General features: G+C 46.0%; 1 protein-coding gene across 2 annotated transcripts in view; it reads right to left on the reverse strand.

Annotated features, from left to right (window-relative positions):
* The window catches only part of LOC126536551 (cell adhesion molecule Dscam2-like), a 243031-nt gene extending 229479 nt beyond the window's left edge, over positions 1-13552 (reverse strand). For both annotated transcript variants that reach the window (XM_050183566.3, XM_050183565.3), the window contains exon 1: positions 12836-13552. In XM_050183566.3, coding sequence (XP_050039523.1) covers positions 12836-12962 — 127 coding nt within the window. In that variant the 5' untranslated portion in view covers positions 12963-13552. The remainder of the gene's footprint in view (positions 1-12835) is intronic.
* Between the last annotated feature and the right edge of the window lie 675 nt (positions 13553-14227).

Here is a 14227-nt window from a genome sequence, read left to right on the forward strand (position 1 = left end):
CTTCTTGGTTTCCTTTGATTTTGTCTGTACCATGTTTATCTTCATAATTTCCTCGTGTCCACATTGTGAAAGTTCAGAATCATCGCTCGTGCGCCTTCATAGAAAATTACAGACTTCATACCGTCATTGCTCACACAATTATTTGTACATTTTCAGGCAGCCATCAAGGTTCTTCCGTTTTTCTCAGTTATAATGAAATTCCTCTCCAGCACTTCTTATGGCATTGGTGTTTAGTGCCCACGGTTTTCTAGATCCCTCAGGGGTTTTGAATGTCTACATAAAGAACCTTTTGGGTTTATATTCTGCTTACAGCCAAATAACAGGGAAATGGAGCTACATATTCTGTGCGTCATTTCATTCCTGAAGTCGACTGACCTCAGTGAGGAAGAAATCTTATTGTGCACCTGTGGAGAATGGCCTGCATCACTTGTGTTCCTTCCTTCCTTCCTTCCTTCCTTCCTTCCTTCCTTCCTTCCTTCCTTCCTTCCTTCCTTCCTTCCTTCCTTAACCTTCTTGCCCATGCGTAGGGTGGCAAACTCAACGTACGCCTGCTTGACCAGCCGGCCATTCATGCACCTATCGCTCTCTTTTACAGTGGAGCTGTTAGAACCTTTCTGGGTTTCTCTTGACGTCCGCAGCTTCGACGAACTGGGGGAGAGAGAGTTGAGATATAGTGAAAGCAGAGTATATATATATATATAGAGAGAGAGAGAGAGAGGAAAAGGGAAAGGCAGGGAGGTTAACCAGAGAAAAAGATCCGGTTGGCTACCCTACGCTGGGGAGAGAGGGGAGGGGGAGGTAAAGTGGTAACAAAGTAGAGATAAGGAAAGGAAGGAGCATGGACAGTGTTGGAATCTCAGCGCTGACACCCGTTGTTGCAAATGGGTCGCAAGCCCCAAGGGTAGCGTTGGCCTGGCGGCCTGGGGCACAACTGGAAGCATCCGAAGGTGCTGGCAAAGGATGAGTCGACTGCTAACAGAACAACTTGTTTATTCTAGCATCGCAAAAGAGCGGCCGGTCAGGTCGACCGAAGTGGAGAGACGGGAGAGCACGTTACTCGACAGAAGAAATCGGAGCCTCTCTCGGCGTCCGGGAGCAGCTGCTCTTATAGTCTCGGAGTTGAGGGCAAGAGGGAACGCCTCGATAGAGGCGCACGTGACTGGGCACGGACAGGCTGAGAGACACGTTGGGACGAGTGTAGTGACGCATCCGCCGGGCCGGCGCCGGTCAGACCTCCTCGCTTCACACTTGGGGAGCTCCTCTCCCCGGCTGCCGCGCTTTGACAAGCGTGGGCACCAACATGCACACACACACACACGCACACTTGAAGACACGTGGCATTGAAACATGCCTGGACGCGCTTGGCGGGGAGGCGTATCGGCGGCGCTGAACGGGCCAAAATTTCCGCCGCTTTGAACGAAGCCCCGGCGTCCGTTGCATCCGCGCCGGCTATACCGCGCGTCGTAGGCGAAACGTAACAACAGACAATCACAATCGGTCACAGTCACCGAATAATGTCATCGCACAGCACAGTGACACTTGCAGCACAATCAACATCTGTTCAGGCTATAGCCGCCTGTCCAATTCTGTCGCCCTCAAAAACCGCAACAGTGCCCTCGTCGCCCTCTGCTGTGATGGCTTATGATGGCGGTATTTTAAAATAAGTTCCTCTGTGAGAGATCTTTGGTCAAAGCGCGCTATCGCGGTTGCGAGTGATTGTCTCTGTAAATTATATCGAGGACAGTCACAAAGAAGGTGTTGAAAAGTCTCCTCGTTACCACAGTCCTCACACGAGGCGTCGTCGGCCCATCCAATTCGGTGAGCGAAAGACTTGGTGAAAGCCACCCCTAGCCATAGTCGACAAAGCAGGGTAGCTTCGCGACGGCAGAGTCCAGCTGGAATACAAAGGCGTAGAGAGGAGTCAAGATTGTGGAGTCGGTAGTCGTGAAAACTTCCAGCGTTCCACAAGGAGAACGTGATGTCACGGCTCATCATTCGAAGTTTTCGAGCGGAATCTGTCCTTGATAATGGTATCGGCTCCTCTTCGTCCCCTTGAAGAGCCGACCGAGCAACGTTATCAGCGTGTTCGTTCCCTATGACTCCGCAGTGACTTGGAAGCCACTGAAATGTCACGTGGTGTCCTTTCTCAGTTAAGGTATGAATGAGTTCTCTAATCTCAAATACCAGTTGTTCGTCTGGTCCGCGCCGCAAGGCCGATAGCAAAGATTGCAGTGCAGCCTTCGAGTCACTGAATATTGACCACCTTCGAGGTTGTTCTTGGCTGACGAGACGAAGTGCAGCGCGAAGGGCTGAGTATAAATATAGTATAAATATAGAGTATAAATATAGCATCAGCCTAGCGACGTGGCGATGGGGTGTGGAACCTAGCGGGGGAGAAGGAACGGCGTGGCGGGGACACAGGTGATATGAGGTCATTTCTCTCCGATAAAAGCCCACGCGCTCGCTTCAGCGGTCCTCTTTCTCGCAGTGAAAAAATGATTATGTGTGGCTCTGCTATCGCAAACACCACAAACCAGCGGTGATTGGAGAAGCCCAGCAAAAGTTAGGCTAAGTGTATGGTTTGGCACTGCTTTACTGGCCTGGCACCAGCTCCGCTGGTCTCTGGTGTTTGTGATCGCACAGCCACGCAGAATTTTTCATTGTGGTGTCTGGCAAACCTACATATCATCCTAACTATACACCCAAGAATAATTTTTATGCTGTGCCTTCGCGAATGGAACGCTCGCGAACATTTGAATATTCAGTATCGGAAGCAACCGACTAAAATTATGTTTAAACACAAATTATAATTTCTTTACGTTTTATATTGACTGTTTCATGCAGAATTGGTAGGCGACCCTAAGATTTGACTTTGGTGTCTCTTAATGGCACGCGCACCTCGGTGTTGGTGTTCTTTAGGTTAGGCAAGTGAATGCCTTTCTCCTGGCGCGATATGCGGGTGAGGGAGGGCGAAGAGGAAGCGCAGCGCACGCCACCTGGCGGGGTACAGCCCCCTAGCGAGCGGCGCACGAAGCGCACCTTACGCACTCTCTCCGGTGCTGATGTCAGAGCACGTAACGAGCGCGCGCGCGCAGCTGTTGCGAGCAAGCCAGCGAGCAGGCGAGCGAGCGAGTGAGCATGTGAGCGCCGGGAGTGGAGAAACGAGAGAGGAAGGGGTTACGTCCCATCTGCACTGCTAGACAGATGTTCAGTCTATGCCAGGCAACTGTTTTCTAATACATAGTATGCACGTACGTCATTCAAGGATACTCCGCGACTTCCGGTTTACGGCGGCGCCATGTTGGGGAACCTGTAGGCCTATGCGCGCGCCTGTTGATAAGGTCCCTCAGGATGGCGCAAGGTAGCGGAAACAGACGACAGCAGCGGATGTGACGTCACGTGCATACTATGTATAATTAGCCGGGTAAATGTCATGCCACCTTCTTGACGTCGTTAGTGACATCATTTCTACCGCTTTCTACTTCCGGGTTTTCAGGAATTCCATCAAAGCCGTGCTCACGGGGCGGGTCTCTAAGGTCTACGATACTGTGCTTTGGTGTGCGGTAACCAGTGATTTAAACAAATTCTAATTATTCCAGACTCTTCGGTAACTCAAATTGCAACTAAACTTATGCTCTGATATCATATGTATAGTGAAAACCATGAAGTTTGTACTCTACTAGTTTATTTTCTTCTTTTTTGCTGATCTATCTTGAATTTCGTCCCCAGTCGTCTCAGGAGGTGAACCGGAAGAGTATCAAGAGCCTCACTCGGTGCTCGTGCCACTACTAAGTTATGCGTAAATTATTTTGTAACACCGTCACTTCCTTCGCCACTTGATTCACTTGCTGAGAGGAATATTCACTGGATCCTTGAGCAACACTCACACCATTTCCTTTACAGTTTATCAGCAACCACGGATACCTTTTTGAGAAGATATGCTTGCGCAATATATTAAAATGTGCAGGAATATAATTGCCAAATAAGCAAAACAACTCACATACTTGCCGTACCGAATGAAAGCTTAACCATCTTCACGCCACCAATTTCCCGTGACAAACTCTCGTGATTTCTTTCACTGCCCTCTGCTCAAAACTTTAGCGAGCACGAACTTCGGAGACAAAATCAAGATATCTCCACTCTTGTTTTCGGTTTCCCTGCGACGTGACAGTGGCAAAGAGATACGAAAGCCCCAAGATTTAGAATGCTGCAGTTTCCCGCCAGCGAAGCCGTGCACGGTCGTAGGGAGGGTTTCCAACACTCTACGAGCAGAGTGTTCTTTCTGTCGTCCCTTCTTTGTGCCAAGTTGATGCAGCCGACTCTATTACACTGCCGTAGGCAATGCCCGCCTAAGGTTAAAGCCGCCGACGCGAGCCGCGTAAGCAATGGATCGCTGCAATTAGACAAGCGGGTGCGAAGGAAAGCTCCTTTTCAAGCAGGTTTAGGGAGCCAGGAAAAGGCAAAAAAAGGAAAAGCGAAAAAGAAAGCAAGATGCGAGAAAAAAAAAACGGGATTGCTAGAATGTCCTATTTGCTGAGCCAAGCCACCGCAAGTTCAAGCGCACTATAAGCAAACTGGCGGGAGATTTAGAAAGGCGCGGCATTCACCATAATAGCGGTGGCGTTCGGAGCGTCGTGGGGCTACTAGTTATAAGCGCGACGAACGAAAAAGCGTAATTGAGTTTTGCTTTCGGTGTTGGCTCACTTCTGTTGTGCGCCATACGAAGTGGGATCAAAAAGAGAAGATGTCCCCTTGGGCGGCGGCAACGTCGAGATGAGAGGATTAGTCTTCTGGGAGACATAGGCGGAAGCGAGGCGCCTTGCGGTGCTTTTGCCTGTCTTATTGTCGAGGGGTTGGAGAGAGAGAGAGAGAGACGAAAGTTTATTTTGTAGGTGTTTGAGAGAGAGATAACTTTGAGTTGTCGTTGACACTTTCGCGGCGCAAATCCGTCGTAATAAGTTGTTTGTCGCACCGAGCCTCATTATGATTCCAAACGAAGGACTGGCTTTTTCTTTGTGCGTGTGTGTGTCTGTGCTCATTCGAAACAGGATTGAATGCAAATTCGTCGGCAAACCACAGGCTGAATAAGTCGACCATTAAAAACAGTAAGACAAGTGAGTTGAATGTGCCTTATATTGCAAAGGAGAAACGGGAATGTAGTAATTCTGCCATCTCTCTAACGAAAAGTGGAGAAGGGTCGGGCATTTATTGCTGTGGATAAGGAGGTGTACTAACCTTAGCATAAGCGAATATTTCGGGATAGTTTCAACCTCGTTTTTTTTTAGAAATCGGTGATAGGGTTGTTAAAGTCCGCGAGGTGTAACTAAATAGTCTCTGCTAGGGGTATTTCATTGCGAGATGCTCCAGACCTATTGTGTTTTTTTCTGTGTTTGTGCTACCAGAACGAACAATTGGAACCAAGCAACTAAAAACGAAAACATCCGTGAGAAACAAAAGGAACTGCAGATCTCCTTCAAAAAAGAATAGCAGGGACTTTGTTCTCTGTTCAAAGCCGCAAATTTCAATATGAAGGTTATTGCCACCTTACTTCGGCTTGAAACTCGCCGTGTTTTTCTCGACGAATTCGCAGCATCCCCGTCCGGGTTTTGGCACTGTGTTGCATGGTCTTTTTCGTCCCAGTCGTGGTCGATGACTGTGTAGTACGCGCCCCTTTGTGCTGAATGTGAACACGATTGTAGCCGTTTGGAGCGCGCTCTGTCGAACGCCATGTATAGTAGAAAAAGTAGCGTGTGTGTGGCTAAAACCGAGCAGAAATACGTCATCTGCAGCGAAGTATCGGTATAGGAAATGGACAAATTTTGCTTGCAATATGGTGGGGGTACGCCAACGTTAGATGGGGATCGACATAACCTTGTCGCAGCTATTTCAGCTTCACCGAACGTTGAACGCGGCTGATGCCCGTAAGCCGTACTACTTCTTGGAAAAATTAGCGAATCAAACTGATGCTGCCATGGGCTTAATTTACAAACTCTATACATAAATGGGAACCGCAGAAACTAACGGAAAGAGCGGCTGCGGTGTGGTTAGCGATAGCATAGGACGCATGATGCATGGTGCTTGTGCGACAGTCATATTTATGCTATACATTTGCACCATTTTTTTTCGTTTTTCATGCAGGCACGTACAGAATAAGAAAGATTGCCTGTTAGTGTGGATCTAGTCGGTAAACTACCTGGCTTATGCTAGGGCTCTATTCAGCCATCACTGCCCAAACTCCTGATGCCGTCTTGACGACAATCACGCGCAAGTTCTCCCACCAGGTTACGCAGTCTAAAATAGCTTGCGCTTCGGCATTGTTTAGAGATAAGAGGCACATTTCTTCGGGTACGCTAGTCACATGTAACAGTGCAAACATTTTAAAGCTTGTTTGGTCTTCAGAGGTTATATTTTGGGGTTTTACGTGCCAAAACCTCAATTTGATTTTGAGGCATGCCGTAGTGGAGGACTAGAGATTCATTTTGAGCACCAGGTGATCATTAACGTTCCCCCAATGCACGGAACACAGGCGCTCTTGCATTTCGCTCCTACCTAAATGCGCCCGCCGTAGTTGGAATTACACAGCGCGAACTTGTCCTTAGCAGCGCAACACCATAGCCGCCAAGTCATTGCGGCGGGTTTACTTTAGAGGCTGTGCACACAAATTAGGATTGTTCAAGTTGGACGCGCTGAATATACGTGTACTTGCTTTGGTGCTTATCGGTGTTGACGGGGAAGTAAGAGAAAGCGAACGAAGATGACCGCAAATGTGAGCGAAAGAGAGATATCGCTTCATTATAAAAAAAAGATAAACTGAAGTAAATCGCTCACTATAAACTGACTTGCATAAGAATATCGAAGACGAACGAACAAGCTTCTCTCCGAAACGAAGGTCTGACTTATGCGGAAGGCACGCTGATTACACGCCATTCAATAATGAGGGTCAGGATGACGCAGCGTATACAGGTTGCGCCTGGCAATACGGGAGCTGCGTACAGGCGCTGCGTTCACGTTGCACTTGGAATATAGCAATGGAATGTTTCTTGGAGGACACCGATGAGATTAAAGCGATAAGCACTTCCGGTACTGCGGAGGAAATGAATGCGAATGTAGAAACGGTTAACGACGTTCCTCTTGAATGAAGGGACGATTAAATTACTTCCCTTTTTCTGCGCAGGCCTGGTTCGTGTTCTGGTCGATTAAGTGCTTTTCCAAAATGCTTCAAAAACGGGACGACAGAGAGAAGAATACTCAAACCTGGCGTCAAAGGAATGAAGATCGTCCCACACAAGCATTTTCTGACTTCTCATATTGCGCGCAGAAAGGAAATCTGGCAATTTTGTCCTGAGCGTAATATTTTGCGGTACATCGCAATAATCCAGACACGGTACATAGCAGATGCTGCTTTCTGTGCTTCACCTACGGGATCGAATGCTGGCAGCAGACTAATAAATTTGCCCAAATTCTGCAACAGTAGTGGGGATTGCCGCAATGAAAACGACTGAGAGGTCCCAATTTATTGCTCCGTTATAGTGTGCTAATAATATGATATATATATATATATATATATATATATATATATATATATATATATATATATATATATATATATATATATATATATCACATAATTACTATATAATAGTTTACCTAATGCTGATAATATTATAATAACTGTGTTACGGCATTATTTTTTTTTTGTATTGCCTCCAGGTTAACGAACTACGCTGTTTCTCTTAATGAGACACGTCGCTCTGTGATTTTCTTTTTTGAAACATTAGTTTCAGCTTTGCAATAATGCAATGAAATAACACTGTGCATAAGCAAGGGCTCCTATTCATAGGTGGGAAGGTGAACTGGTCAAATAGAGCTGTAAATTTCTAATTACTTATTCTTGTCCGAAAATATACACTTTGCTTACTTCAAAATTGCCATTACTGTGGCAACATATAATGAAATTACTCGTATGTATAAGTCAATCTGTCGATATTTCGGATGGCTATGAATGCCAGCCCCAATAGTACCGCTGCTTCACAACTGGTGAAGAACATTTTAAGTGACAAAAAATGTGCAAAGAGTCGTGCATTCGGATTTTGCCTCAGTTGGGAATCCTTTATAATGTAAAGGCGTTTTCATCTGGAATGGCGAAGACGGAACCATAATTGTATTTTCCTTGCGACTGAACTGTTAACTGTCGCTAACTTACTATATAGCACAGGTTATGTGCATCGCTGAAAGGCGCTATACGGCGTTTTCGCGAGGCGGCTGCCAGCGCGGCCGTAGCGCCATCTCCTGAGCGGCAGCGGAACCTCTCCATGGTTTTCCGGCCGTTGCATGCGCACTTTTGCCGTTAAGAAAGCTCGTTGGAAATTTCTAAAAGTGAATGTATCAGCCCAGACACCCGTCGTGGTTGCTTAGTAGCTATAGTGCTCGGCTGCTAAGCACAATGCCGCGGAATCTAATCCCGGTCGTGGCAGCCGAATTTCGATGGGGGCGAAATGCGAAAACACCCGAGTACTTAGATTTAGGTGCACGTTAAAGAACCCCACGTGTTCCAAATTTTCGGAGGCCCCCACTACGGGGTACCTCATAATAAAATGGTGGTTTGGCAGGAAAAACCTCATACCTTTTCAGCCCGGATGTGCAGGAGCCCATCCAGACGTGGAAGCTTTGTCATTTTCTTACAAAGACTTGAAATTAGTGTTGAACTCCTGCCGCTGAGTAACATAAAGCTAAATCAGCTGTCACCGCGCAGTCACCCCAATTCTTCTTCACAAAGGCATGGTGCACGTACATTCTTGGCATCCCACTACCCACGACCACGTGTAAACTTGCTGTAAGTTACCTAACTATGAAGCTGAAGGTGAAGTACTGATTCTGTGCTCGGCAGGCGATCACGTCAAGCTTCGCAGGCACTTTACCACTGCGAGGGATGCGCTAGTAAGAGCTATCGTTTGCTCTCCCAAATAGACTGCCACGTACGGAGCTTGCGCAGTAAATTAAGGTAAGGCGTGTCCTCCTAGCGATAAGGCAACAGCAGGGTGACGAGGCAGTTCTTTAAATTTTCGTTGCAGTACAAGATAAATTTCGATGAAGAGAACGACGAAGAGGATGTTCTGTGTTGTATGAACGACAAATCAAGAGTGTTTTATGTTTGCTCACAAAGAAGCCGACCTCCAGCATTGTATTAGCGACAAGGGAGATGGTGCAACGGCCACTGGCAGATGTCATCTATTTCAGAGAACTTTACGCAAGGTCTTAAAGCTACGTAAAACAGCGCGCATTTAAACGTGGTCGTGCAGTTTGCGCCCGGTTTCTCTCAAGTTAGAGAAAGCACACAAGTATATTATTGGGACACGAGTAGCGCTAACATTTGTGAATCCTGATGGTAAAGGTATAAGACTTCTAAGTAGAGAAAGAAGAAGTATTCACGGAGTTCTACCAGAACTGCCCTGACAAAGGAAATAAAGGTTTTCCGTATACTACAGGGCTTAATGTTTGAGATGCGTTGCAGCATGTGTCTCTGGCAGAATATTTACCCTAATAACGATTGCTTCTGAGATGTGAGATAAAATCCATGAGTAAGTTGCCGACCCTGCAGCTGATTGTGACTAGCCGCCGTAGGATGCGAAAGTACGAACGGAAGATGGAACCACTCTGGACCGAGCGACAGCTAACGGGTGTTCGCAAAGCCCTACGTCCAAATATGCGTGGCAATAAAACAAGCAAAGTGCTTTTGCTTGGGATCATTATTAACACGTGTTTCGATTTCGAAACGCAAGCACACGGCCATGGTATAGTTGAAAGTAACCGCCGTTAAAGTGATGTCAAACCTTAACCGTCCTGGATGTTCAAATAGCCGTGTGCACGTTTTCACGCTAGAATTGCTGTTCTGCGCACATTAAAGGGACATGCTAACAATGCTCATGTGAAATCACCACGCACCAGTGTTCACTTCAAGCATATTTTGCTGCCATGCCTAAGCAAGGAACTGCAGAGTTAGCGGCGAATTTACGCACGAATTTTGATTGTCCCCTGCTCCCATTCTGCAAAACAGGTAAACAGGAACCTGCGCTTCAATGATTACGCAGAGCCCCGGCATACACACTTACGAGCTTGTGCAAGGAGGACATCACTCTGTAATGCCCTCCCCATTCCTTCAAATACTATAGGCGCCATTATGAAACATCGCGAAAATGCAAACTCCACCCGTTATTTCCTAGACAACGTAGTGAAAATTTCGCAATAAGCTTGATAACGCCAAAACTTCGTTACAAGAATAAAAACGCAATACGCAGTATTCACTCGCGTACATTGATGTCACCTCGTTGCAATTCTATCGAAGTTGCGCTCCAAAAGAGGCGCCAACATTAGTTTCGCAAAAGAAAAAGCAAACTAATCTAAGTAAACAAGAAGAGAAAAATTGCCCTTCCATGACTATTCCTTGATTGATATGTTGTATTGCACTAAATCTCCATGAAGTAAGTCGCAAAAAAGTAATAACTACAAAATAACGACTTCTTCCGGTTTCACCAGCATTTAAGATCCCTCTTTTTGTGCGTGTGTGTGTATTTGCGGCTGATTGTGCGTTTCCTGCAAATGCTTTTTGGTCCCTGGGATCTCTTTGCTTGCGCATTAGCTCGAAAAGGAATTTGAGGTTTGTATTTTCTGACGCTAAGCGAGGACAAATGAGCCTTCTTGCCGATGACGGGCTTTTAAACGTGCGTTTCGCTTCCCCGCGTCGCGTAAAGCTGCAAACAACGGATTTGAAAGTACCAATACAAAACTGCAAAAAGGCGCCTGCTTGTAAAACTTAACTGAAAAGCCGTTGGTGCTAAGTAAACATTCGCGCTTCTCCACAGGGGAAACTGAAAACCAACAAAATGCCTCATGGGAAGTTTCGAGGTAGGTTTTCTTCTTATTTGTCTAGATTTCAACGTGTAAAACTTCTCAAAAGCTTTAACCATAAGCTGTATCCTCACTTTGCATGCTTCTCACTAGACAGCGGAAACCAAGAAATACATCGCAAAATGTTAGAGGCGACCTATTCTAAATATGTGTTCCCATTCTCTCAGTTTAAAGAATACGATTCTGCACTTGGCAACGATATCAGAAAGGGTGTCGGGCTGAACCACCACGCCGATTGCAAGGGGCAATTGTGCAAGTTTCTGGTTGTTACAATAGTTTATTTTCCACTTCTTTCTGCTATGATATAGAATACGTTTTGTATACCTATCCTAGTTTCAATATACAACCACACTGAAGAGCTAATATGGCCACAGTGTTTCAAGGTTTCACGTTTCATTTTTAAAGAATATCACCACAATACGCGGAGCTTGGTTCCTTCGTACAGACATTGGGCGTTGCAGTTTCACATGTGTACCACTAGAAATACAGGCGGAAGTTTAATGACAACTGACGCAAAAGAAGTTTGAGGCTTCACATTATTGACGAAAATATTCATGAGCGACGTACTTAAGAGGAAGCTTTAGCTCGGGCCCAACTCCGACGCGGCCTATTCAAATACATGTAAAAACGCAAAAACGTTTTTCTGAGATAACCCCTGGACCGATTTTAATGAAATTTGTTGCATTTGAGAGAGAAAGATAAATTCTAGTGACTGTTGGAAGCGGAATTTTGATTTAGGGCTTGAATTTTGTTAAAGAGATTTACAAAATTTCAGAAGTTTGAAAAAAATAGAAGCACGAAGTTTACAAACTAATAGCTCTGCATCAAGAACAGATATCGCGGTTCTGTAAACGGCATCCATTAGATCATTCAAAGCGGACAAATTTCATATGTCATTTTACATCTTACGTGAGTTTGTTACGTTGTTTACGAGGGTTCTGCAAAAGTTGTAATTACATATTAATAAATTTTTTGAGATTCATGTATAAGATGTCAAATTTGTCCGCTTTAGATGTGCTATTAGGTACAATTCACAGAATTGCGATATCACCTATTCTTCCTGAGTTACAGAGTTGTAAACTTGATAGTTTCGTTTTCTGAAAATTTGTGATTTTTGCCAATTTTTAATAAAAAATTGACGACCTAAATCGAAAATTCGAAACCAACAGTCACTAGATTTTACGTTTTTCTTTTAAATGCAACAAACCCCGTCAAATTTGGTGCTGTGGTTGCCGAGAAAAACGAATTCTCAGTTTACATGTATTTAGATAGGAGCACCCGAGCTAAAGCTTCCTCTTAAGGACTGGACTGATATCTGATGAAATAACGTATGTGTGTTTTAATGGTTGTTTAAAAGCATATACATGCAGATATTGGTGATTAATAGAGAACAGTTATTCTGCGAAGTAACAATGACTACTAAATATCTACACTAGAATTACGCTGAAGGCCTTTACATTAAACACGGCACTGTCGTCAAAAATCGGGGTCTTGGTACACACTATATACGCTTAATCGCGTTGCCGTCAGGTGTGTCCATAACACTCGTATTATGCATAACCCACCAAGAGTATAGTGTAACGACGCAACCGTCTAATCATACCAGAGTGAAATTACTACGTTTGTCAAAAATAAAATTTCTTGGTATTGTTTGGTGTGTGCTTCCCTTCTTCGTTCTCAATTATGCTAAACCACTGATAGGTTTCGCTGCTATTACCGTAGAGAAACATTTAAAAAATATATTCCGTAGTCTAATGCATGACTCACTTTCTTCTCTATGTGTGGGTTTCATCGCGGAGGCTTGGCTTCCTTTAGCTAGAATATATCACAGCGATGTCCGACAACACTTCAGCAGTCTTGTAACGCTACATAATCGTCAAGTGGATGAAGTTAACAAAAGAAGTGCGCTCGAAAAGCCGCCTATACTTACCGTGTTGTCCGTTCACGCTCCTGCTGAGCAGGGAAACCAACACCGTCCATACTCCGATGAAGTTTAAACAGCTAATAGGGCAGGACGTCCAGGCCGGATGGTGGCGCGGTTGTAAAGTTTCCATCATTGACCAGTCGCGACACACAGACGCGGCGACGCTCGAAGACCGCAAAGGCTGATCTAGAGAGACAGAGGCTTGCAGATGGGTCCAGTAGTCACTGGCAACTGGGCCACTCTGTGCACATGCAATACTTTGGTGCTAGCGGCGTTCCACGCACCTGCGAGAAGCTCCAAGTACCTGCAAAAATGTCGCTGTTACACAACGAATCCAGTCGATCGAAACCACGTTTCACCACGGGACGATATCGTGCCTAACTCATGGCGTCCCATACACTCGCAGTACACTCCACCAACCGGTGACCGTCGCAAGAGGCGAGAGTGACCATGGAGGGACGACAATCACGACGATCCGAAATCAGTGGTGGCACGTGCTTCCTTGACGCGAACCTACTGGCGGCAGTCCGCGCACGTTTAATCGAAATGGAATGCACTTATCCACGAAAAAACGCTGCCGGATCTTAGTTCCGTGGGACGCAGTTCCGAGGCAGCACAGGTGACGACACTGCTGTCACCGGCGTGGGAAACTCCGCGGGCCTGAAGGACCTCGCGGCCAGCGTGGCGCCGTCGCGACAGTAACTCCCCGGCTGTGCCCATCGCGCCGAGGCACGCTCGCGACTGAACGCGGTGGAGCCACGGAGCGGCACCCGCGCGCAACTCCGGCCACCGGCTTGGGGAAAGCGGGAGGGCGCATGCGCCGAATCGCTTCTCTCCCTCGTTTACCTTCTTGTTTCCTCCCTTTTTTCCCACGCTTCGTTCTTCCCTGCAGGGCTCCTCTGCCTTTCTCTTCTGTCGGTCGCAACAGAAGCGGTGAAACTGGAGTAAATAACGCACGAAGGTTGTACGCCATCCCCTTTTATGTGGGCCACATATCCATATACGTATTCTTCTTTTCCCCGCATACCCTTGATTTTGATGAGCGGCTCAGTGTACGGCTCCTTTTTGAGGTCTCTGTGTCCTCGAAGCCGGACGCCAGCTCGTTAATATTGAAGGATCCCCCTTTTGACTTTACCTTCCTTGTGGCACAGCGATGATGCATTTTTTATTGATTTACATTAATGCGTTTTGTATCATTTATTTCCGCGATTTCGAAGATCTATAAGAGCTACTGTCAACAAATAAGCGGTTACGACGACTGCCACGCGGATATCAGCTTGGTTTCACAGCATTTCTGTACAGTTTGTTTGTTGCCTTGATTTGCATTCAATATGTGGCCTGCATTAAATAATGTAATTCCGGCAGGAAATTTAAACTTTAAATGTCGCGTCTTGAATA

The sequence above is a fragment of the Dermacentor andersoni genome, chromosome 4 (genome assembly GCF_023375885.2).
Source record: "Dermacentor andersoni chromosome 4, qqDerAnde1_hic_scaffold, whole genome shotgun sequence".
NCBI lineage: Eukaryota > Metazoa > Arthropoda > Arachnida > Ixodida > Ixodidae > Dermacentor > Dermacentor andersoni.